Source organism: Pseudopipra pipra, chromosome 2 (assembly GCF_036250125.1).
Source record: "Pseudopipra pipra isolate bDixPip1 chromosome 2, bDixPip1.hap1, whole genome shotgun sequence".
In the NCBI taxonomy this organism is placed as follows: domain Eukaryota; kingdom Metazoa; phylum Chordata; class Aves; order Passeriformes; family Pipridae; genus Pseudopipra; species Pseudopipra pipra.
The window spans coordinates 86,247,563-86,274,671 of NC_087550.1; the positions used below are offsets into that span (position 1 = coordinate 86,247,563).

At 38.9% G+C, this 27,109-nt stretch overlaps 1 protein-coding gene across 3 annotated transcripts in view; it reads right to left on the minus strand.

Moving 5' to 3' along the window:
- GABRG3 (gamma-aminobutyric acid type A receptor subunit gamma3) overlaps window positions 1–27,109 on the minus strand; it is a 313,249-nt gene that overhangs the window by 38,264 nt on the left and 247,876 nt on the right. For all 3 annotated transcript variants that reach the window (XM_064646229.1, XM_064646228.1, XM_064646230.1), the window contains one exon: window positions 7,681–7,818. In XM_064646229.1, the coding sequence (XP_064502299.1) occupies window positions 7,681–7,818 (138 nt within the window). The remainder of the gene's footprint in view (window positions 1–7,680; window positions 7,819–27,109) is intronic.

Here is a 27,109-nt window from a genome sequence, read left to right on the forward strand (position 1 = left end):
CAGCACTGCAGGTCAGAATATCTCAAGATATGTTTCACGATGTGAGTCAAAATATTCTGTCCACATTGTGCTCCTAATTAGAAGTCAATACAACTTATTGATCCAATTTTGTTTTGTATTTTATGTATTGGAGAAACTTGTAAAGCCATTCTGACTCAAGAATGGTGTCTTTTCTGTGGAAATACTTCCCTCTCTCCCTATTGCTTTAGTCACCACGACAGCATGTTACTGCCTTTATAAACATAGCCCAGCAGACCAAGGTTTTATTCTAAAGGCCTGGGTATCATATACATGGCAATGTGGCTTCTCACTTGGCAAAGCCTGGCTACACAATTATCCTCACAGACCTAATTTTGCCATGGCAAAGCAAACTTTTTGCAACAAGTGAAGGAGCTGGGAATCTCAGAATGAATCCCTAAAAGCTACCAGCTTACCACAGCAGATGAAGGTGCAGATGAGATGAAGTGACTGCTAGAAAGGCCTCTGTTGCTATGAAGAATTCACAACTCTGTTCTTTAGAAGTAAGGAACCAAAATCTTTTTCCTAGAAAAATATGGAAGCAATTCCAGTCTCTTGTTTTTTACCTTGTGATCTACTGGTAAAAGCACCAGGACACATGTGACCGAAGTCCCCAGCTCTCGAATGAGTGATTTGGCAATCCTTTGTGTTAAATTCTGAGAGGGGTTATCTAGTTCTTCATATTGCTATTAAATATTCAATCACTCTTTCAAGCTCAGAGGAGAGCTCAGGTAAAAATCCCAGGGTCTGGGTTATGGCTACTAGAGAACAGAATCAACCTTGTTGTCCTCCTGTCCTGATGACTTATCCTAGAGTGGAAAATGATGTAGCTTCAGCAGAAAGGAGCAGAAGATCAGGACTCCATGTACAAAGAGGAGTGACAAATACAGTGTTGTCACTGGATGAGTGAATAAGGACATTAATTCAGGAACCTCTTAAAGTCAGACACATAAAAATCTTCCAAAATATGAAACCATCAGATATAAATATCAGCTGAAGAAAAACATAATGGAAAAAAGTCAGTGTGGGTTTTTTCCATACAATATGAAAATCTTTAAAACTGAAAACTTGAAGGCCCTTAATGAGGACAACTGGATATTTTTTTTAGGGAAAAATCACTTCCTACTGAAATTTTCCGGGAAGAAAAAAGTGCAGGTGAAGACCTGCCTCCAAGTCTCCAGTGTCTTTTTTTTCTACTCTTGCCTTTAACACTAAGTAAAGTTACTTCATTTATCTCTCTCACCATTTGCAGCAGTAAGTACCTATACAAAGGACACTAAGCATTTGTATCTGCAAGGCAAAGCATAAGAATGAAACCAGTTATATATGCAGTTCTGCTCAACTTACAAAGTATGGAGAGGAATCATATTCCCTCCACTCCTCTTATTCTAGTTATCTTTTGTACTATTTGTGAACGGAAGAAGGAAGGTGTTTTTAGAACACATTTCAGTTATCTGACTCATTTATCATTAAACTGAGCTTTCTCTACTTTCTAGTGACTAAAGAGTTACTCACATTAACTAAAGAGTTCAGGCTTCTACATTTCAGTATTTGATCCCAGGCCAGCACCAGGGAAATGTTCTATTAACTTCAGTAGGCTATTGAAGTTATAAATCACTCTCTTCAGAAGCTGTCTTACTATGAGCTTTGTGAGGCACTTTTGTAACAAGATGAGCAACTGCTGGATTTGCAGGGCAATATAAAAGTTTTGATTCCCATAAATGTCAGTCAAACTTGCAACCAATATAGGAAAACACTTTAACAGACCAGAAATACTATTAGTAATGGTCTATTAATTTATTACATTTCTTACCTGAGTGGTTAAAGACAAAGTTATCAGACTCTATTATATGAATTGCTGTTAAAACTAAAAATTGAAATTTCTCTTAGAAAAGTTGTGAGTTTTTCAAAATATGCATTCTGATAGATTGCTATTTGACATGTGAATATCTTTCAAACGTCAATACTGTTGATTTTTCTGCTAAAATGGGATTTGGTTTTTTCCAAATACTGTATCAGAGATAAAACTGTCAACAAAAAGATTATTGCTAAATCTTCTCATAAACAGGCTAATTTTATGTTTTCACATAAATTGGTATTTACTGTCAAAAAATAAGTCCTACACTATTCCATCATTCCATAGATGACTGCAGAGGCAAAGAACCTATAGTATTATTCTGTTCTTCTGAAAGAAGCCAAAGAATGAGAGAGTCAATTCATATCCAGGCTGTGTATATGTGTATAGGTGCTGCACGCAAAGTAATTTTAAACAGTAGAAACCTTCTGGGTTTAAAGGTGTTATTGGAGTTATATTTCACAATGAACTATGAAAAATGAATGGGGAAAATATGAATTCATTATATATGTTACGAGTCAGTTCTGTGGGTCAAAATGAATGGGGAAAATATGAATTCATTATATATGTTACGAGTCAGTTCTGTGGGTCAGTACTAGGCATTATTTTCAAGTACTGAGTAGTGTTTTCAACCTATTTAAAGTCCTAAATGAGATTTTATGATCTTGTACTGGATATGATGGATTTCATTATGGAAAAAAAATGTGGAGAAAGTTGCAGATAAGAAAGAAAAGTTGAATGAAAACGAAGTTATGAGTGCTGTATGGTGTGCTTGTTTGCCTGTGTAATGGTAGCCAGAAGAGTTATCTTCATCTTTGCAGCTAGAGAGTTGGTCAAGAAGGGCTTTGAAGGGTGCATTCCTGGTACCTGCTAGTTTGACAATGCTGGAGCTGCTGGGAATGGGAGCCCATGGGAGTAGAAGATGCACAAGGACTCTGAGAAGCTGTATGCGTGTGTTTGTGTAGGAAAGGGGAGAAAGCAGAAAGGAGTGTGATGGGGACAGCAAACTCTGGTGAAAGGTGACATGTCAGACATAACTGTCCCTGTATGGTTCTGTCTATGGTTCTGTCTATGAAAATAAACTTATACTCAACCTCAAGACTCAACACAGGATTTAAGCAACACAGGATTTTAGCTGCATTTCTAACTTCTTAGAATTGTTTTCTAAATGACAGAAACAGATTTTTGAAAGCACGAACCTGATTTAATGAACCTTGGGAACAAATGCAAGCACAGTTAGTGAACTTGCAAGGTCTAAAATTCAGATCACAAATTTCAAGAACCCAAAGAAAGCTACAAGGATACTTTCATCGACCTGATACAAAGGAATTAAAAACAACCATGAGAATGAGTTATATCTGGAAGTCTCTAAAGGCCAGGGGAGGTGTGAGCTGAAGAGATGGAGAGTAGAGTAATGGCGAATTCCCCTAACAAAAGCATTTTCTGTTCTACCTCTTTGGGGAGTGTTAAACAGACTTTTTCCACACTCAGCTAACGAACACAGAAGAATATTGTCTAGCACCAGGGAAAAGCAGGTTTTGAGACACTGGAATTCAGTTGCCACTCCACTTGTGCCAGGTTAAGAAAAAAAAGGGCAGATTCTCCTTCTTCTCTTCTGCACTCACATTAGGAGTCAGGCATGACAGGATAAAGAGAGGTGGGGACAGTATTTGGAAGAGGAGGGGACACCATCTGAAATCACAGGAGCTCAGAGCAGATATCTGCTGAGGGCTGTAAACCAAAGCCTAACCATCAAAGCAATTGAGATTATATGATACCCTGGGTGAAGAGGCAAAGCTCTTGCAATGCCAGGCAAGTGAAAATAAGACACCGTTTTCAAACGACACGTTGCATTTTTCTGAGTCTCCATCCATCTGCTTGAGGATGCCATCTGGTTAAAGACAGTCTGTGCAGCACAGTCAGCTGAGGTAGTGTATGCTGGATCCCAATGAATTAAACATTTGAGAAAAAAAATTCCCCAAATTCTCATTTGTCCTGAGAAGAACACACAGATGACAAGCGCTCTGTGATGTGTCATCAGGACTCAGAGGGATGTTAAAAATATCAGTGACTTTAAAACCCAAACGTTTTATAAATATTCATTAAATAAATGTCTTCAGATGAGTTAGCTGGTACATGAGAGAGTGTGACTGAATCAGATCATTAAAAACAAATATGCACAGACACAACCACACTCAGCACATTGGGATTTGTGCATTTTTTCCCACTCATCGTCAAGACCATGAGAACACCAACAGGCTCCAGTTGCTCTGGTCAGCCTGTGACCATTCTGCTCTGCCACTCCTCCTGCAACCCTTCCTCAAGTTGAGGGGCTCAGCTGCCTGCTGCCAACCCTGACCTTGCCTTGACAGTCTGATGGCTGGGCTGAGTGGTGATCCTGCTCCATGAACATCGACCTATTGGGCGATGACTGGACTGCTGACTAGCCCTGGACTGGCACTGGTCAGTCTGGTTCATCTTGTGTGGGTACTTCTTGTGGGCTCTCTGCATCTACAGATAAGTGATCTGGGAGCATTTAACACCAAAAAGTAAGCAGAGGTGACTATTTTGATATGCTTTCTCAAGTCAGCTGTTCTTTGCTCATATAGTAGAAGAGCTAGGCACATGAGCATCATTTCCTCTGTATAAATCTCTGAGAGTGTGTTGACCTTCTTTTTGTTTTTTTCTTGTCTTTGCTTTTGTTTCCCCCTCAAGTTTATTTGGAAGGTTAGGACTCAGAAACCTGAAACACACACAGAATGCTTTTAAGGATGATGTTCTCCCTCTCTCTCCTGTTGCCAAGGTCACCTTTCCTTTGGCTGATTTGCAGTTTTAAAATCTGAGAATTTCCTCCTTACATGCATTTTGTCCTTTTTTCACGGCTGAATGCCAGGTGGCTTGGTATTCCCTCTACTTTAACTATCTTTGTCAGCCTTTTTTGACATTTTAGCAAGAGAAGTGGTCTTGCTATGGTATCTGAGTATCTTGCCAACAGGGGAATTTTTCAGTACTTGTGAATTATTTGGTATTACCTGACAGTGAAGGCTTACTTAGGATGTAAGATAAAGGTTCATGACCACAGCACCAGCACGGTGATTTTGCTGTTTATTCCATGTAATCACCATATGCAGTAGGTACTTATTTTGTTGTGTTTGTATCTTAGAATGAAATTTTAAAAAAATCCTCAGGAAAGAAACTGTATACCTCGTACAGATGGCAATGAAGACTTCACCTCGTTGGCAGATTATTGTAAAAAATGTTAGTCTTGCAAGCATGAAGCACACCACTGTGGCAATGCTTTAAGCCATTGCTGGTTCAACACAAGACATGACAATCTTTCTCATTTTGCTTATTTCAGAAATACACTCTGTACCAGACGGCTTGCTACTTATGTACCACCGAAATTGTCATAGATTGGCATAAAGGTTATTTAGATGTCTGAAAAAGGTTTGGAAAGACTGAAAAACTGTCAAATAGCAGAACTCTGATGAGCAGTAAATCTAGTAATTCTGCAGTGAAAACAACTACCAAGAAAGGACTTGAAGCAAATGCTGGAAGAGCAGCAGCGTGTTGCCGTGTGGCCAGCGTGACCTCTTTATTATAGCCAGAACATGGCTGAAGAGAAGCTGAAAAAGAGATCCACAAACTAGACACAGGAAGGTAGCACTGCAGCAGCTCTCACATTATGTAGATGAACATCTAATTTAGTGAGAAATAATACCGTCATAAACGGGCAGAAAGGTGTAAGTCAGAAGCCAAAAAAGAAGTTAGGGTTTTGAATCCATCTCCTGTTACTGCAGGACTGCTCCCTGCAGTACATTTTCTCATGCTTTGCCCAGTCTGCTTTTAAATGCCCTCTCTAATAGCAGTTTTCATAATTTCCCTTGGGAGGAAAAGATGATGTTTAGTGCCTCTCTTTGTCAGAAAGCTGCTTTTGGTATCCTGCCTGCTTCCCTTTTCCTAACTCCATCTCATTAGTTGAAATGATCCCCTGTGCAGCACTCTGAACAACGCTGCTCTTCCTTTCTGTCCTGAGTCTGCAAAGGGGTGGTTGTGAAGGAACAAGATTTGGGATGGGAGAGGCTTCAGGCGTGGAGAAAAACACACAGCAATTGACAGGACTTTATTATATGGACCTGACAGGGGCTGTGTTTTGGGTTTGTTCTGGAAATAGTGTTGGTAATACAGGGATGTTTGTGTTATTGCTGAGCAGTGCTTGCACAGATTCAAGACCTTTTCTGCTCCTAACCCCACCCCATCAGCGAGGAGGCGGGGGGGGGGGGGGTAGAACAAGGATTTGGGAGGGGACACAGCCGGAACATCTGACCCCCAACTCGCCGCAGGGATATCCTAGACCGTATGGAATCATGCTTGGCATATAAAGCTGGGGGAAAAAGGAGGAAGCAGGGGGATATTCCTAGTGATGGTGTTTGTCTTCTCAAGTCACTGTTGCTTGTGAGGGAGCCCGGTTGTCCTTGAGATGGCTGAACACCTGCCTGACCATAGGAAGCAGTGAATGAATTCCTTGTTTTGCTTTGTTTTTGTGCACAGCTTTTGCTTTGCCTATTAAACTGCCTTTATCTCAAAGCATGAGTTTTCTCACTCTTCCAAATCTCTTCCCCATCCCACCACAGAAAGTGAGTGAGCGGCTGCATGGAGCTGAGATGCCACTGGGGTTAAACCACGTACGCAGACACTTTAATGGTATTTTGTACGTGACTGTTATCTGCCAACACCTGATTTAATTTATGGGAAATTTGCATTCCTGAGAAATTTAAAGACTACAAGACTTTGTGTCCATAACAGAACTTTTACATATGTGCTGTTTGCAACATTTTGTTCTGCTAAACCACCAGCTCAAAATATTCACTAAAGCTTTAATGACTCTTCATTATAAAAATTGCTATCCAATCCTGAGAATACATTGCCGATGTTAGTCGGTGGGCTATGACCCAACAGCAGGAGTTTCAAAGATTTATAATTTTTTATCATTAATATTATTCACAGTGTTTCCAAAATAATAGCTTAGCTTTGCTTACATTTTGAAAAAAAAATATATATATGGGATTTTTTCAAAAATTTACCAACAGTTAAGCAGAAGGTCACTTCTAGCAGGTTCCCTCAGCAGCTGTGAGAATTACCAAACTGTAATCACAGAGATGACTGCAGAGTCACGTATACAGTTTAGATATTGTGTGAATTTTATGACAATTTATCCAGTTCATGTAATGTATTCTATTTAAATATCTTTTTTAATATATATATATTGGTGGTATTATAAGAAACAGCAAGATTTCTGAAGAAATAAAATAAGTATGACTGGATTTTAATTACAGTCAGTTGGCAGAGTCACTAGCAAGGGCATTTACCAATTGAAAAAATAAAGAATGCCTTTGAAATATTAAGAGAAATATTAAACCTGTGGCTGAATGGTTAACTAGTGTTTAAAGAATCTAATTTCACTAACCTACCATTTTATCTTTCTCTTTAATTTATGGTGAAAATGCATTCAATGCAAATAAACTTAGATGAGGAATGAGAATCATATTGTAACTTCAAGTATATAACCAAAAGCCATATCAACTTAGTATTTATTCCTTAGTTTGTGAAATTACTACTAGAGTAGAGAAGAAGTTATAAAAAATCTAGATAAAGTCAATGTTTTTGAAGTCTGCACTTTACAGATTTTAATATGAACATTGGTACACATTGAAATCAATTTGCATTCAAATGAAAGAAAAATTGGAATAAATATTTTTAAATAATATGATTTCCAGAAAAAGCTCTACCATTTGTTCAATTCTTACCTGCAGAGGTTTTCACAATTTCTGAAGTATTTCTGAGACCCATAAAGTCAAATTGATAGAGTCTCCAAGATTTCTGGTCAGCAGCCTCCACTGAGTTTTTCCTCCATCTGTAAATCATTTCCTCTTTAGGGTAGCCATCTAGAAATTAATATGTATGTACATGAATATATTGCATTTCATAAAAGAAGGTATTGCAAAACAGTATGAGTTCACTGTTTCACTGCTATTTGGGAACACCTAAATTTCTGATCTAATGCTTTATCAGTAGTCAAGTGGTATAATTCAGCTCGAGTTGTGCAGCACACAAAAACAGAGTCATAACACTGGCAAGCCTCTGATTTTTCACAATCGCTGTTTTTTTGATAATGGAAAAAACAGTTGGTTCCATCAGAAGCAGATCTCTTTAGAGATGCATTTGATCATACTAATTTGAGGTCCAGACACAGAAGTATACTGCTTTACATAGGCTCTGAAGAAGCTGTGCAAACCAATAGATTGCAAAAAAAGGGGAGTCTCAGTGTAAGATATGAACAATTGAAAAGGACTCATTGTTTTGAAAGTTGCAATAGTTCTAATGTGGAGTGTGCTACTGTAATTCTGAAAGTAACTTCATACAATGCAAAAAAAGGAAAATTTTAATTAATGTGGGAATTGTAAAGCGATTATGCCAGCATATTACTTCTAAAGTCTTTGTATTTAATGAGTCATCACCTGATTTCTACAGCTGAAATAGCTTCTGAAAGTCCTTATCAGCTTAGCATTCAGTGGTCATAATTAATCTTCATGCCAATATTTAATTTCTTTTTTGTTAGAGAATGGCATTTTCCAATAGGAGTACAACAACAAATCTTCAACCAGTCCAAAACATAATAATAAACCATCTAGAAAACAGCATGCCTATTCTAGCTAAAACTAGATTGTTCTCTACTGCATAACACAATCAATTTTTATTCATCTAATTAATAGAGTAGATGTAGATTATAAGGCAAATTAAAAGCCTAACAACAACAATAGATGGTTAATATAACTATCTCATCAGTAATTTTTTTTTCCCAATGGATACTGATAAATTTTTATATTTGCATTGCAAAACAACTTCTCTGGTCATGGTGCTATTTCCTTGATGAGTGTCTTCTTAATCTTGTTTAAGGTTCCACCCTGCTGGGGTACTGCTGTAAGGTGTGCATGGCCTTATTTATCCTTCTCACTAACATGGCAAGAAGAATACCCACAAGTCCCTTAGCTCTAATCTGTAGAAAATGAGTTTGTGTTAATTCAAAATGTCACATTTGTATATTTTCCATCAATGTAAATAAATAACTCATGAAAGACCTAACTGAGTAACAAACACTGTTCTCCTTGAAAACTCTTGCTGCCAAGCAGATTTCACAGCCAATTCTGCTCTGACAGTCTGTGAGATTGACCTAAAGGTTAATTTTTTTTGGCTGACAGATTATGTCAGAGGACACAGTGATACAGTAAAAGAAGTCAAGCTTTGCAGGGCCTCTGAGCCTTAGCCCTGCATCATCTGAAATCTTGAGTCTGGCTCCTATTTGACTGAGCCTTCTGATCACATTTTTTCTTCCAAATAATAAGCAATAAGACAAGAGGAAATGGCCTCAAGTTGCACCAGGGATGGCGGGGGTTAGATTGAACACTCGGAAACATTTATTCATGGAAAGGGTTTTCAAGCACTGAAATAGGCTGCCTAGGGAAATGTTTGAGACACCATCCCTGGAGGTATTTAAAAGATGTAAAAGTATGTAGATGTGTCACTTAGGGACATGGCTTAGGAGTAGGCATGGCAGAGCATTTTTTATTTGGTTGGACTTGATGTTCTTAGAGGTCTTTTCCAACTTAAATGATCCTATGATTCTATTTCTGACTGAATAATGTCTCCCTCTAATGGAAAGCTCTACATTTTTCATCAGGAGCCTTCTCAAATTTGCTTCATCCATGGGGCCGCTGATATCTTTCCCCTGCAGTTCAGAAGGGAAAAAGAAGCATCAGATGGCCTCCTTGGTGTGTTGTGGCTGCCCTGCACTCACGCCGAGCGATGGTGCCCGAACCGCCCTTTCCCCACAAGGCAGTATCAGTACCACACAGGGGGCTGCCATGCCATTTGAGTCTTAATCCTACCTCCTGATTTGCCTCCTGATGTGAAGAGAAGGAAACTCCTGTTGCACCAGCTCCTGCTGCAGAACTTGGGGCCCCAAGTGTTAATTTGCAGGTTTTATCACAGGCAGTAAATCGAGTTCCTTTTCTCAGATAAACTTCACCATAATCATTGCCAGTAAAAATGTTTCAAATATCTTGGAAGTAACAAAGATTTTATCTTTTTAATAAATTTATTTTAAATTGATGTAAAATGAACTTTTTACATTTTTTTTCCCCAAATTTCACTGAAAAAGTTGTGCCAGTTAACCTTGAATTCAATTTCTTCCTGATTTTTTTTTCTTTCTTTTCATCCCATAGCCACCCCACCAAAAGAAATCCATTACAATGTCAGTATGCTTGAAAGATTGCTATCAATGCGAGTTGTTTTAACCTGTTAAATAACTGCTATTTTGTTTTGCTCCAGTGCCAGGTGACTTCACTTTTCAATTAATTTAAAAGAAAAATAACTTTTATGGAATAGTAACACATCTATTTGGACCGTATATCCATTCATTTACAGCCATTTCCATTTCATGTCCATTCATTTAACGTGCAGAAAGAACTATCCGTGATGGTTCTTTTTTCAGTGATATTCTATATTTCTTATACACAGTCCAATTGTTTCTAGCCCTTTAAATATTTCATTTTAGAAAATATCAGAACCGCAGACTTCAATATTTCCACAAGAAAATGCAACCTCTCTTGTTCAGTTCTCAACACAACTAAATGTGCTATCTGTAGAAATGTCTGCTTTCTTTCACTTTCCCAGCATGACAAATGACAGTAAATTACCTTAAATTCCAGACCTTATGGCTTCAAGTCATCCATGATGAACATAATTCTATCAAGTCTGTTTACCCTGTCAGGTTGCTTCAGGTTATATAAGAATATTCATACTGCAACAGGGCAAGTCTCCTCCTGGAGACTTTCCAGCAGGTGCCAGTAAAATGGCAAGGGGGATGTCATGGGAAGAAGACAACAAAATGTGTATTCTGTGTTACAGCCATCCAGGTTCTGGCAACCTGCAACTCAGGATCTTCTCTACCAAAGTCAACAGCTTCATTTTCCCTTCCATGAATTTTACTTGATTAAATTCTTCTAATTTTTAGTCCAATAGTTATTTTCCAGGCTGTGTTATAGCTTTTTATATACTATATCAAAGACTTTTAGAGAACACTTTGACCATTTGGTTTTTTGTCAGATTGGTACTACATGTTTTTGTAAAATCAGGTCAGGAATAAATTTGATTTTTATTTAAGAGCCCGGGAGAAAGTATCCATGTAATAACTCTTGTTTATTTCCACCAAACATGCTTAATGACTTTGATTTTCTACTTTTTGCTGTTTTGGAGGTGAGTGTATTATAACAGAAAGCCAAATCGTCATGAAAACCTTTGAGATTCTCTGGATTTTGTTTTATTTCCCCTTTATTTTTGGAATAATTGAGCTCACCACATCTTCTCACATCACCACCCTATGACTTGGAACTGAGAGGTTAAAGATATTTAAACTTCATTCTTCATACTCATACTGCTTCAATTTCTAGGGAGACTGATTTGTGCAGAAGCTTCCCCCAAACTGCTGAAAAAATGGTTAAGACCAGAAAGAACTCCAGGCTGGATGAGAGGCATATGCAACTATAAGTTAGCTGTGAGAATTGGTGTCAAGCGCCCCTGAAGCATGGCTGCTACAGGAATCAACACTGACAGAAAATCACCAACTTCTGTAATATGACCAATGATGCCTGTTAGTGCATACTGCCTCTAACCTTGATTTCCCCAATGCTGTTGTTGGCCTGGGCATCTTAGATCAATGCTTGATATCTTTGTTTCACTTTCTGTTGTGTGATAATGGATCTATTTTAGGAAGTGAGTAGAGCTATGGAAAGATAGCCTAAAAGGGATCATGTCAAAAAAGGACACAGACCACTTCAAGGGTTTAAAAGCTTTCCTTAGAAAAGTATCAAAGACACGGAAAGACAGAGAGGCATAGAAAAAAATTAACTTCTTTCATCTCTTCAGACATCTTTTCCCTACGCCGTGAAAAAAGCTTATTTTACTCCTGGTTCCCCACACTTTGTATTCACATATAACACAGGTAGACCCAGCAGAAGGAACACAACTAGAAAAGTCCTCTCTCCTTCTTAGCCTTGCAAAAACTTGTATGCTGAGAGTATGCAATGAGGAGTTAATGAAAGCAGCAGCAAAGCTGAAAATGTGGGAGAAGCAGGCAAGAAAGGATTGGTTCTGTTAATTATCTGCCAGGGACTGATACTTGTGCCAGCAGTATATATTTGAAAGACATAGCCAGATTCTGGGAAGGTTTTGCTTTTCCAGGGGTGTTAGATATACACTCGAAGTCAGGGAAAAGCGTGATCTGAAAGACAAGCTTTTGCCATCAGTAAGTGGTTGGAGTTTACATCACAAGCATGGAGGGAGCACTGCAGATTCAACTGTTGTCAGTGAAGGTGGTCAGTATAGGGAGGATGCTCTACTCCAATTAGAGGCAGGGAATGAGCAGCCCTTTACAGCTTACAGCCAGATGCTTTCAGAAACACTTTGCCTTCTTGAATACTACCTTGTTAACTCTTCTTCAGGCTAATTGGGAGACCTCTGTCAACACAGCCTTGGTCAGAAGAGGATAATGAAGTCCAGAAATGCACCTTTCTCTGGCACCGTGTTTTGGATCACAAATCATATGCTTCCACAAAATCTGTCCGGGCTCTTTCTCTTGTTAGCAGTCTTTATGATTGCTTCTTTGTTGGCAAACAAACTGCATTTTAATCCAAACTTCTCAACGTTTGGAGGAAGAGGTTTCCTCGGTGATCTATTCCTGCATCTATTTAATCTCAGAAGGCTTTTAAGCAGGACAATCCTGGAAGTTCTACTCTTAAAACTGGTATTATCTTTGATTGCATGACAGTATGTATTTATTAAGCACAATTGGATGGCAGAAAAAGCAGTTTCAGTTCAATTAGTTTAAAATAAAACAAATTAAAAAATAGGGTATATAGACAATTCATTATGTCTTTTCAGCAGGAAGCCTTCAGGGTAGACTGAAGCAGAAGTAGGGAAAGACAATGGAGATTTTTAATAGTTTACTTAAGACCTATGGATACCTACACTATAATTGAATGCATATTGAGTTCTCTCTGTTCACTAATGAAGGTGACTAGCTTTTTTCCAACTCAGTGATGTTTTTAAAAAATACAGGAAAAGAAAAATGATGAAGTATTTTAAAAGGTAGGTATGATAATAATAATTCGAAAAAAAAGTTAAATGTGAATGTTATAAAGATAGCTTTGAATCCTAAATTGATTTATTTCAGCAATAGTAGATAATTGCACTTAGGTGATAACTACAGCAATTAGAAACATTATTCTTTGCCCTGTTTGCTTGCATCAGTAATTGACACCTTATTAACAGTACATTAGCCTATGAAAAAAAATCAACCAACATTACCATGACTGCGGAATAATGAATCTAACACTGCCCTGAAGTTAAAGGATATATGTCCCATTATAGATAGTTTTGCTACCCAAAAATGTGCTTTAATATGACTGTGATATCACTTTGATGAAAAACTAGACAATCCAGTCACCATCATCAACAGTAATGCTTAATTATCCTTTACCTGAGACTAATTCTGTTTTTTGATAGAAGTGTAGGATGCTGATGTGATTTACTGATAAACTACATGACATCAATTCTTCTTTTGGGCCTTCAAAATAGAAAGGAGCAAAAGAGAAGTGTTGCTGTCATAGAAATAATTCCCAAAAGAAGGATTTTCTGTGAACCAGCCCTTGTAAGAGGTAAAAATTTTCTAGCTACTCATAGACAAAATAAAATTTTGGCTCAGAGAAAATGCAGAAGAGAATAAAAAGGTGAAAATGAGAAGGGGAAGAAGGCAGAGTGGAATGAACAGAATTAGATTGAAAAGAGAGAAGTTTTCCCTTGAAGACATTTTGAGATGTGGCTTTTCAATGTACTCACTTTCTGTTAAAATCTAACAGATACTTCTCACATAGGGGTGCAAAGATTTTGTCACGCACAGCCCTTGTAGGAAAAAAAATCCCTGTTCCAGTATCAGATCCTAAAGGATAGGTGGAGTAACTTGAAATTGCACTAAGAAGATAAGGCAATTCTGCTTCATCATCATCACACTTTTATGCTCTGTCCTTATGCTTGCCAAACAATTTCCATTTTGACACATTTGTGAGCAGTATCAAGAGATTTGGTTTTGGAAATTGGTTGGGTTTATCATATATTGTCCCATAATTACACTTTTCTATTGTTTTGCAAATGCCTTCACCTTTCTGAAAAAAACTCACCAAAACTAAAACAAAAAAAAAGTCTTATAGCCTATATTAATGTTTTGCTATGCATTTTTATTTATATAGTTATTTTTAATGATTGCTAACACTTTTATTTAGAAAGCAATTTTCGGAAGCCTCATGTGCAACAATTGCTTTTGTCTATCTGCTTGCGTCTATCTGCTTGCATTGTTCTGGCCAGCAGATTCTTTTATAAATTAATCCACTGGTAACTAGAACACCTGATAAATGTTCAGATTCCTCTGATTTAGCCACATTCCATCCCCATTTCTAATATCATTAACATTAAATGGTTTGATCTCACTCCTAGCTTATAAATTGTATCTTTTTCCAAGGAGAGAATTCTTGCATGGATCAGAGTACTGAGGTATGGCGAATATGGGCACTGAAAGAAATGAGGCTGCCACCACACAGAGTTCGATTTTGGGATTTTGTCTGCCAATCTTTCCAGTGTTTCCCTTTTATTAGGGTTCCTTTGTAAACAGCACCTGGTGTTTGTCTTTTGTTAACTGGAATTCCCAAGACTGTCCCAAACCAATGCCTTGATCCCACACATTCACACTCACATCATATGGTGGCTGTGTTCAGCCATGAGAGAAAACCCATGCTATCATGCAGACTGTTCAAAGTGGTTTTTGCTTTGAGAACACAGCACTCTCTTTATCAAAAACACCAGTCAAGGCCAAAACACTCCTTTCAGATCCTAATTAACTGAATGCTGGCTTAACTTGTTCCCACACTGAGGACATACAGAGCAAGCTTGCCTAACCTTACACAGTCCTCTTTATGCTTTTTATGGAATGGACACTTCACTCCAACCTCCTGTTCTGTTATGAATGGAACAACGCTGAAGATTTTACCCTAGGTTTTCTGCAATACCAATACTTTGCAGAGAAGAATGAAAATCCTGAAAGTGGTTTTCCTAGTTCAAGTTCTTTTCTGATCTGAATTATTCTGGAATATGTAATTGTTCTATTCTCCCTGTATTTAGAAGTTTTCTGCTTATAAAGAAATATACAAGTAAGAGACAGAATTCAGTTTTCTAGCTCACTGTACTGATTTTCCATAGCTAACATAGCTATTCGATAATGAACTTGTGATGCTTCACAAATGTGTGTCTTTACAGACAAAGAATAGACATTATTCATAATGTGATTCAGAAAATTTTTGATAATCTAGACCAAATGTCACATTTCTACTGGCTGCAAGACTGGAGATGATGATTCCAGGTAAAAGGAAATTTTCAGAAATGCATGGCCAAGGGATGGCTTCTGAGAGTCTGCTGGAATCTTGTGCTGCTGCTTTGTTCTGCCCTAGATCTTATATACCACAGCCAGCTCTGCATAGACATGGGAGGCTTCACCTGAGCAAATCCTGTTTTCCATAGGATTTGGGGTGAGATTCAAACAGATGGCAATCTCATCCCATCTCATCTCATCTCCCTTTGTTTACGTGGACCTACAACTCCTTTCTTTTGCACATGCCCTACAACGATTGAATGATGCTGAGAACTCAAGAGATATGTACTACTGCTGAGAGATCAGCCTCATCATTGTAAAGCTAAAAATGTAAATTGAGTTCTTTAGCAGAAAACAAACAGCTAAAAATGAATATTTTAGCAGCTAAAATATTGTACTTGGCTGACTGCATGAGCTCAAGTGAGAAGAGAAAAAAATCACTTCTTTTTACAGTTTATAACCGACTAATGAAGAATCTCAAGCTGCATGTAAAATTTTCTCATGTCCATTTAAACAGGAATTTGCTGAGGGTGATCTTAGAGGTGCTTCCCAAAAATTATGCTGAGATGTACAAAGTCTGAGTGACTGCATATTTAAGCAGCATCTTAGGCAGATGTAGGTGATGCCAATCACTCACAATTTTCTATATATAAGTTGGCTCTTAATTCAGCATTATGAAAAAGAGGAAGTCAACATCAGTACAATAGAGCAGATGAAAAATATTTGGATAAACCAGACCAAGTCAAATCTTCTACTGTAAGAATTTAAAACCAAAGCTAGTAGGGCTTGCTTTGGACAATTTAGAGATCAAAGCTGTAAAATAGCCAAAGTAGAACATAAACCTCAGTTTATTAAAGGCATATCTGTCAAATCTGCAATTCTTTGATCTGCTGACATTCTTTATAGCCAACATACAGTCTTCCTCTTCCATTCATTTAAACTGCACTTTCATTGAAGATGCTTAATGACATTGTTCTTCTAAAGCAAGTACTTAAATTTCTTATGACTAGGATGGACAGCAGTGACACCAAGAGATGCTGGCCAGCTGACTTCAAACATCCCAGCGGGAGCTGAATACCTTTCTCTAGAGGACTTTAAACATACCTTTTTTTTTTTTCCTACTGACTATGTAGACCACCTCAAAGTTAGGGGCAGAACAGCTGTGCATTCCATCAAAGATCTTTAACACAAACATGTGTATTGGATTAAGAATAGCCCATAAATGTTCAGTATCAGCTTCAAATGTACTGGATATTCCAAGATAAAATAATCCTGCCTTTACCCATTTGATTGCAGTAATTAACCATATCCTCCATGTAGGACTACTAAGATTTCATTTAAGACCATCCTGATGAGAAAGATAACATTGTTTACTTTGTGTATTGCTTTGTTAGGCAAAGCGCTGAGAAAATGTGTTTTGGCTCATCTGAAAACATATAATGAACAAGCAGAGTTTCCGGTGGAGACTCAGAGCTCTAGTAAAGTAAACAACATAGCCATAAATAGCTCAGGAAATGAAAGAAAATACACCTGTGAAGTTTTTTAGTCCACAAGTGGGGAAGAAGAGAGAGAACAAAATTTGCCTACAGGTTTCTTCCTTTCATTGACAAACAATCTATCTAATGTTTTTATTTGAATACTTTGTAAGCAGATTTTTTTAACACTAAAAACTCATTTTGTGTTTCTCACATGGGTCTGACAGTATTTAAAGGTCATGCTGAGCATGTTTAACCCTTATCTTCCAATTGCTGCTGAATAGTCAGTATGTGTATGTTAAGTATGAATGCAGTTAGATATCGCTAGAGCAATATCTATCAGCAATAAAATAATACAGTATTATGATTGGATGTGTACTATTATCAACATGTAAGTTGATAATAGTAAGTATAAGTAAGTAAGCTATTTGTTGTACCAAGTACATAAAAAAAGAACTGACAAGGAATAGCCTGTGTTTCTAAAGACAGACAAGAAGACTTTGTATTCTCTTACAAAAAAAAATAGAGTAAGTATGGATAGAAAATATTTGTATCCACAGCTTGAAGATAGCTATTACAATTAAATAGTAATAGCATTGTCAGGAGTCTCGTGTGGTGTCTGGAAAAACCATCTCACACGGGGTTGAGATGTGAGAGGGGGTTTGGACTAGGGAATTGGATTTTTGGGGCTCTCAAACCATGACAACATCCATCTATTTATCAGTGCCTAACTTCTTAAGTTAGAAACACTCTACAGTCTATTCACACTGTCCCATGTATAGAAATTTTCTATCCAATTTCAATTACAAAAATCATTGCAGCTGGATATTCACCTTACACAGCCTATGGGGTTTGTAACTAGCCTGAATTGTACATTTTCAGATCCATGAAAATGAAATTTAGATATTAACAGTGTTTTTTCTGAATTGCCATGGAACCCATTACAGGCTTCACATGAGCTACAGCAGCAAAGCCTGTGGCTTTACAAAAGCCTTCAGAAATGTACTGTGCTCAGTCAACACATCATTAATGGAACCAGATTATGAACTAAAGACTTATGATGACTTTTTCATAGGTCTTCTCATAATACATCAGGAATGAATAGTAAAAGCTAAAACAACAGAACACTTCAGACTGGAAACAGAGGGTCTTTTTGAGTACTACCATTCCATAGAATAAAACAATTTGCAGGATAAATTAAAAAATAGACAGCAAACTTCATTAAGTCTGAGATTAAGCAGAGTTAGCTTTTAAATGATTTGTGAAATAGGGTTGTTGCCGTTGAAAAAAAGAGGCCATACAGGGTTTTTTTTTAAAGACTAATACAGGTTTTTTTTGAAAGACTGTTTTACATCATAGTGCAACCTAATGTGAACTGACATTGGAAAATCAAAGTCAGTTATTCATGACTAATTTCTTCTATTCAGTTTTTTTCAGTCAATTTACAAAGAAATGAGTGTTATTTGCTTAATAATGTAGTTATTATCATGGTAAATGTAGATTTATTGTCATTTACATACCCTTATAATAATTTACACACCTTTATAATCATTTGCACAAACTAAAATTCACAAAAAATAAGTTTTTATAGCTCTGTAAAGCAGAGCAATAAGGAGATTTCTACTTTTTGTAATATTTTGTAGTTTTGAGTTTTAGCTCTCTAGGACTTGCTTACACTTTATTGGTGAAGCATGCAAGGCCCAGCAACCAAAGACAAATGTTAACATACTTTTTTGTGTTTCATGCTTACAGAAAGATCAGTTCTGAAAAGGTTATGGCTAAACTGTAATGTCACTGATCATAGTAACAGCTCATCAGAAATTATCTGACAAAATGAAATTTCAGATAAACAAGACATTATTGATTCTGGCATATTTAGAGTCACACACAATTAAATTAGTGAGAGCACTGCACTGTTTTCATTTAAACATCAGCAACAGTGTTATGATGAATTGTTAAATACATTCATTTTGCATTCACTAAATTTGGCCTTCCTCTTCTCTGGAAACATTTATCAATGTCTTGGTTTGTCATTTACTTTCCAACCATCTCAGGGCTGTTGCTTCTCTGGCTATTGCCTCCCCCCCTACTTCATTATTTGTATCTCGCTTGCTCTCAGGATACTGCTGATGGAAATTACCTGATACTCCTGTGTAGTACACCAGTCCAAATATTCTAGATGTCCTTTTCTCACCTTTTAAGATACATGTATCAATCAGTGATCTCAATGCCTTAACCTCTTGTCCAGGTGTGTTACTTCAAGCATATGTTTATCTTTACTTTAGCTTAGCTAAAACATTCTTGCTAAAGCTTTTGAGAAGTCATGCTCTTTCACTGTTGTCATGGTTTGAGCTAGTCCCCAAATCCAGTTCCCTACTTCCATCCCCCCTCCCACATCTCAACCTAATGTGAGATGGGCTTTTCCAGACAAAACACACCAGACTCAAAGTGGGGGAAAGGGAATATATTACAATGACTGTACAAATAAATACCATATCACATTATACACACGATCACAAACTATCTCTACCATGACATATAGTATTTACAGTGGATCAGGTCTCCTCTCCCCTCCAAATAAAAGTTCAGGAGGGAAAGAAGGACGGATCCCTTCCAGTCCTTAAGCAGCAGCTCTTCTTCTGTCCTCCATGCAGCAGTAACTGGGTTGTTGTAGCTGGATCTCTGTTCAACATACACAAGGGGGTCTCCAAGCCCCTTGGCTCTCCTTCGGTCCAAGCGAAGGCCTCACCTGTGGACTGCCAGCAGGGACAAGACTCGCATCACCACAGGCATATCACGAAATGCCGGGGCATCTTCGTGAAAGTCCCTTCCTCAGGGGATTCAAGTTCCCGTTTGCAGAGCTCCGTGCTCTGTCTCTCAGGCTGCCACCGCGGCAGCAGTGCAAGGGGGGGAGCCAAGGTCAACTCCCCCCGCATCCCATCTGGCCATCCCGGTCCAGCTCCAGGACGCCCTGAGCTTCTCAGCTCCTCTCTCTCTCGTGCTGCATACTCCAAGGCTCCTCTAAAATAGGAGTCCATGTCCCTCTTCTCCAAGAGGGTCTCCAAGGGAGTTTTGGGGGATCTGGTACAGTCTCTTACCCCAAACTCTGTCTCTCAGCTGCTGGTTCTCTTTCTCCTGGCTCTGTCTTCCAGGAGTCTTCTCTGCGGTGCTGCATGTTTCTGTTGCTCCTTCAGTTCAGGTCCTTATCTCCTGGCTCTCTGCCACCTTCTCCGGCCAGTGTCGGCTGCTGCTCTGCGCCCATGGAGACAAACATCTCCCAGCATAACTACAGGCACCTAGCCCAGCTTTATGCTGTTCCAGGTCCCTGCAGCCCCTCAGCCGGGGCTGGGAGGGGGCCAGAGGCCCCAAGGGGCACAGAGCCCCTTCCTCGTGGCTCACAACATGGCCACCTCTTCTACAACCAAAAACTACAACTCTTCTCTTCCGGTCTGGTTGTGATATGTTTACATTTCTGCAGGAGCGCCCATTGGGCAGAACTTCAAAACTTCCAAGGGTTTCCACCCCTTGGGGTCTACCACTTTTCAGCCTCTGGGGAAAACAAGGCCCAAACCACGACAACTGTTCTCCCCAGAACCCCACAGTGATTGTAAATGTCTGTATCTTACAGTACACAATAGGGTAAATTTGGCATCTCCCGGTAGTTAATTTAACAGTTTCTAGTCCCAGATACTAATGATGATCTAAATCTCCTCAGATGATCCATTAATTCTCTAAAATTGAAGAGTTGTGGTGGAGGTAGAACTGGAGAAGCCAGCTCACTGATACTTTTGCCTGATAGAACAAAAATATCAGGTGTACTTCTCTCATGCGTTTCAGTTTTCTTTGGGCTGTGGTATTCCTTAGCTCTTAGGTTCATGAATAGCTTTGCCTGTAGTTAATGAAGAAGTATCAAGATCAAGCTCTTCAGTGTGTTTCAGAATGAGGTACTGTCAGGAATAAGTCTACATATCAATGCTACATAGTTTTGTGCCGCTTCATTTCCCGATAAAGATTGAAAGCAGAAGTATTGTGTATCAACATAAAAACCAATTATCTGCCTTCAATAGCTCTGAATCTTCCAAAGACTACAGTACCCCCAAATCCTTTCAGGGCATCAGGCAGCTGTCATCACCCAAAATGTCATGGCTACAAGGATGGTCCAAGCTGCATCCCCGGAAGCCTAGCAGCTCTGTCCCAAACAAAGCTGCTTTCTGGCCCTTGGCTGATTGACAGTCAAACTGCCTTTCCTGTGGCAGTGAAAATGGCACTGATGCCAGGTTCACAAAGCAGTTGCCAGGATCTGTCAGAATTGTTTGCTCTTGCAAAATGTGAGTCCATGTTTCTGAAAGAAAATATTATCTCTACATCCAGCTAATGGAAAACCCTTTTTAAAATTTTTATTTGAGTGTTAACATTTAGAAAAGAAAAAAAAAAAACAAACTCAAAACATACTATAAAACAGTGAGACTCTTTGGGCAAGATCCTATCTGTGAAATTTTTTTTTTTGGGGGGGGGGAATTTTTGGCATAGCTCAGATTTCAGTTTCTTCCCAAATACCTCATTGTTCTGCACTTTTGTTACTCCTTGTATTCCAGCATCTGGCTGAACACTGTTCTGAAAAGTGTACAGCTATTCCAGGCCCCATATAAATCATACTGACAAGTATTAAAAAAAATCCCCAGACAGAAAATCAAAACCTCAGCAGCTTTTGCTTCCTGTGTCTCTTGGCCAAGTTTCAGTAATTAAATCTTTTTTAGCTTGGTTTGCTCAGGAAATGAAGCTTATGTAATTATATTCATTGTCTATGTTTATGTGCATGTTATCTGTCCTTGCTGCAACAACTTTTGCACCCATTCCCCAATTTTGCTGTAATTTGACAGAAGAAAGTAAACTTCAGATATTATATGTTCTTTAAAAAGAAGCTCCCATACAGGGGAGACATTTTGTTACAATGCCCTCCAAGGAGGGAAAGCTTGCAGTCTTATTAAGGATCAGAAAAAGGCCACTCATCCTTAAGTTGTATGCCCCTGGGATGTTGGCCTGCTCCTGTACCAAAAATGCTTCTGGACACTGCACTACTTCAGTGGGTTGAGAGGACTGTTCCCACAAAAAAAAGGGGAGGGGGAAAGAGCACCTGCTCTTAAAAATAGGTATGAGGACTCATCCAGTCCTAATGACACATGCGTTGTGGAGCTCAGTCTCCACTTTGAGACTCAACAGGTCTCCTGATATTTTCTGTAATACACCATTTCCTTTGTGTTGCCTTCATCACAATGCTACTTATTTTAGCATCTCTGCTGAAAGAACTTTCCCTTACTACCCGCCAGTGATTTAGCAGATGCTATATTTAATGGGGCCTTAGACTGCTTGAATGGCTTTGCCTAAGGACCATGACAAGTAGAGGATCTCATCCTTTAGCTTACCAGCAAACAAAAATTTGTCATCACAGAAGCTTTCTGGACCCTGTTTTCTGCTTCTTAGCAAGCATAGATTTTTCAACTGCAATGGCTGACTTTGTCATGGCATGCTGTTGTTTCCTGCCAATTACGTTAATTTGAAGACTAATGTGCCCCAGATCACTGTTGATGCTGGGTCTTCTCCAATCACATTACCTTGACCCTTTTGGCCTTCTGTCTTTATCTCAAATATTAATCTTGGATTTTCTTTCCAGTCTATAGCACTGCCTTTCCTTGAAGGTGTTTTGGAAGGGGTGGATGTTTTATCCACCTCCTTTTTCCACATCTGCCTCCTTCTCTTGATGGGTATTAAAACCCCAGTGTGAGCCATCTTCATTCCATTTGCCTGTTTGCTGAGGACAGACTGATGAGGATGCTGGAGGCAGCTAGGGTTTGACAAGCCACTTGGATGGGAAGCCCAGCTCCAAAACATACAGTCCATGTTCCAGTGGAAAGAATCCTCACAGAGTCAGGGAGTAAATTAAGTCAAATGCAAGGGGCTCAGATGATTGGTCAAAGTGCTTAAGTCTTGCAGAAGTTTTCCAAGGCTCTGGAACAGGCAAAAGGATTAGAAGAAACTTGCACACTTCTGCCCCGAACAGCAGACTGCTGCTGACTTTGTCTGTCCTAGTGCTGTCTCTCCTTGCTTGCCAGGAGCAGGCTTTCAAAGCAAGGAAATCAAGATGTCAAGAATCAATGCACAAGTGAAAATGGAAAACAAGGAGAGCCCTACAGCCCAAAATATGCTCCTTGATTTACACTAATGCATGCCAGAATGACCAGAACAGTATAAGCAGGTGGGCAGAAGAGGCAGCATTTTTCTCTTTGGAAGTGAACTCCACTAAGAAAGGTACAGGATAAAAATCCAGCTGGGATCTAAATATGCTGAAAACCTTGGTGAACCTCTTAACAGTACTTCTGGATCAAGAAATTATTACATTTTGGGAAAGTAAGATCTCCCTTTCCTGAATGATAAGCCAGAAACTGTTCTTCATTCTCGGTTCTAGTAATAATAAAAATCTCCTTTCACAGCTGAAGAAAGGGGAAGCAGCTTTACCACCCACTCATTACAGCAGTATATCTAGTTCTACAGAACTCCCTCTCCAAATTGTCCAGTTTCCTGCATCCTTTGAAAGGGGTTAGTGAAGCCCAAGGCTGCCTGCATGGGGTCCCCACACCTTGCACAGAAATGTCCCCACACCTTGCACAGAAATAACATGACTTGTAATGAAGCCATCTGTCTGGATGTGACAAATTCTGCTCCTTTCTACAGGAAGTCTCCTATGCTTGCTAACTTGGGAGCCTAAATAAACACAGGCACAGAATAGTATCTCTCCTGGATTTTCAGCTGGATTGACAAAAGAAACTGTCAAAGGAAGGAAACAACAGTCACACAGCAAAGCAAACAATGTGGTAGCCCTCCCAGTGCTGGAGTAACTCTCCTCTCATCAGTGAGGTTCAGCGGATTTCCATGAATGAAGTTATTTTACGTAAGAAATGAAACTGGGGCTGAAGTTCATATGCCCTACCAGCAGCACAGTTAGGTAAATTAGATTGGCATATGAAGCCAGTTGCTCCACCTCAGAAAACGTGGAGCTTTTCCACAGGAGGCTAGAATGAAAAACTATTGTCTCCTGATAGCAGCATCTCCACTTTATAATTCTTTTTATTGTTTTTCCTTTAATCAATAGACAGATATAACTTATAGTGACTCACCCTTCAGTTCACCGCACCCATGTCTGAGTGCAAGGAGTCAGAGCAGATGCACAGTGTAGAACTGTGTGTGAGAGAGAAATTGCCTTTGCCTTCTGCTGTGCAGTGTTGCAGAGAAGGTGGGGTGCTCACTATGCTTGCTTTACCTTATTGAGAACATAAGTGTGATGCCCAGTATTTTAAGTATTTATTGTTGTCTTTATAAAATTTCAGTCTCTTCCTCTCTTACTGATCACTCTATATACACTGCCATTTGCTCTGCAATGCTTCCTATTGTGATACTAAACTATGTTGAGCCTCAAAGCCATTGCATTATTAAAAGAAAAGTATATATTTCTTGTGATTCCAGAGATGCTAATTAGCATGTCAGAGATGCTAATAAGCTGCAGTGCTCCTCACTTCTGAACGGGATGGCACATGTGAGAGGACACTGTGCAAATGCCCTCCTTCTATGTGAAAAGACAGCCATAGCTTCTTTCTTTTTTTCTGGTGGTGCAGATGCTTCTGGTGGCTGGAGACCTCTTAATCTGCTTCTCTTTAAAAAATGTCATCCAGGCTCTGGGGAATTACTTTGGGCCTATATTTCTCCTTACTTTTTGATGAGATTAGGATATTGGTCAGAGGCATTTAATGTTTATAATGGCTACAGATGAAGGGAGTTAGTAGAACATCTGTAGTGCAGATATACATAATAACAAATCAGTAAAGCAACAAAAAGTCCATAGACTTCCCATCAGTGACTTCTCTAATAATTTTTCCATATACTTGTGTCCTTCAACTATACATAATTCTTAATTTTTTACTTTAATTTGCATGTCACTAGATATCAATCTGGCCTAATGTGTTTTAAATAATAATAAAAGATACCACTTTTGTAAATCTTCAAAATTTAGTGATTTGCTAAAGCAGATTGACACCTAGATTAGTATTCTGAGTCAAAACAGTGTTCCTTTCTGTATTTTTTGTAACTTTTGCTTTTGAAAATAATGTGAGGTGGCAATGCAGATGCATGGTACCAAATTCAGAAACTCCATTAAATTTGAAGGGATTATCATTGCTTGCATAACAGCTGGTTACAATGAGATGTCAGGTGTTGTTTGAAATAAATAACCTGGCACTATGGCTTGGTGTGTTCAAGACATGAAAGTTTCTAGGTGATCTGAGAGACTTCTTGTTTTCTCCTTGCAATGTGCCATTAGATTAACCACTTTTTAAGAAGAAAGCACACCTCTGTAACAGAGAAGCAGGTACTTTTGGGGGCCATATAATATATACTGCTCGAGGTCTGATTTTGCTTGAGTTTTCTCACATCTAGTGGTAAGTGGTGTCTCACAAAACTAGATGTCTCATGTCTAGTCACAGATGAAATATAGCCAAGCCCAGGAGCCGTGTGACACAATGCCTATTAAGGCAGGGCTAAAGATGTGAGTCCCTGGGACAGAGAGGCTTTTCTCTGAGACAACATAAATCCCATTCAGCTCCAGTGTGTCTCCCAAGTTTTCACATTCGTACGCTCCTTCCCCAAAAAACAAATCTCACTGAAGTGACTATTGCCATTCAGCTACAGGGACTTATGCATCTATTCCAGACCTTTTCATTTAGGAGACTCAGGAGTGCAGCAGAAATGGAAGGTGTTTGAAATCTTTGTTGCCAAGTGTCTTAATTCCTTTTATCTCACACCTTGCCTACAACTCAGTGATGATAGTCTAAAACATCTCACTTACCAGGAGATTATTTGATATCTGTGATTCCTTGCAACAACTCTAATTATTGGTTGGCAGAACCTTGTCACCTCTTTGGTACTGTAATGCACACTGGATGTAATGCACTGGATTATTATTAAAGAAGCTTCCCAGGGTCTAAATTAAAGCTGCAAATATTCTAGGAGTTCACTGGAAACCCTGCCATCCAAGGGGCTGCAGCAGTCAGAAAGTAAATTAAAATCAAATGAAATTTTAGAACCAACATAAATGGAAAATTAGCCTGAAAATATAACAATTCTGTTACAAATTGCACTGTCACCTGAAAGAACGTGTTCATCTCCAGCTGTTCTTTTTAAAAAAACCTGAGAATAGGGGGAGTTAAGAGATAAATGATGGGAGCGGTTGGATTCAGAAACCTCATTTGTATGAAGAGAGATAGACAAGTCTGGGACAGTTTATTTAAGGAAAAAAGACCAAGATGTGTTGACAAAGGCTTTCAAAATAATTAATGACATTATGTAGTCATGCAAACATTCAAAACATGGCACTAGTGCTTCTAGGTGTGTCCCTACACAACAGAAAAAGGAAAGATCTTGCTATTAAATTCAGAGGGCAGAAAATTAAAAAAGGTAGAATTATTTTTTAATTAAGTACACAATTGGACAATAAAATTTATTGCCCATTGATGGTTATTATCAAAGCTATCATTAAAAAAAGTCCCAAAACATTAAACAAGCCTACAGTTAAGACACCAGGATGTACACATTAAAAGTTTAAAAAACAAAACAGAAATTGGGAAGGAGAGAAACCCTCATCTCCTTTCAGGACATCTCCACCTGCCCATGAGAGGATTGGAAACAAAGTTTTCATCTTGGGAGTAGCGATGGGGTCAACTACAGAGAGAGGAAGGCAGAAGCTGCTGTCAGGAAATTTACCAATATTAATGGATGCAAGGTTTTCTTCCCCTCCCAAGATTGCCAATTTTGGCAGTGCCTTTCAGCTTGAGATGAATAAAATAGCAAAAATCAATGGTCTTGTCCTTTTATCACCTGATTAGCCTCTCACATGGCTCTGGCTGTCGGATCATTAATCTGGGGAAGGTAGAGTTGCTGGACCTAGCACTGCCACTGGCTCTGGAAATGATACAGATACCTGGGCCAGCTGCCAAAGAGCCACCCTTGCTCTCAGGACAGCCGGGCAGTGGGACACAGGGGGATCACAGTGTTTAAGCCCACTGAAGGGAGGGGACACATGTTGGATTGCCACAGCAGTTCTGTCAGCCCAAACCTTCCAAGGGGGAGAAGATTGCCATCAATATTTCTGTTGTATGTCTGTGGCAGCAACAACCAACAGAT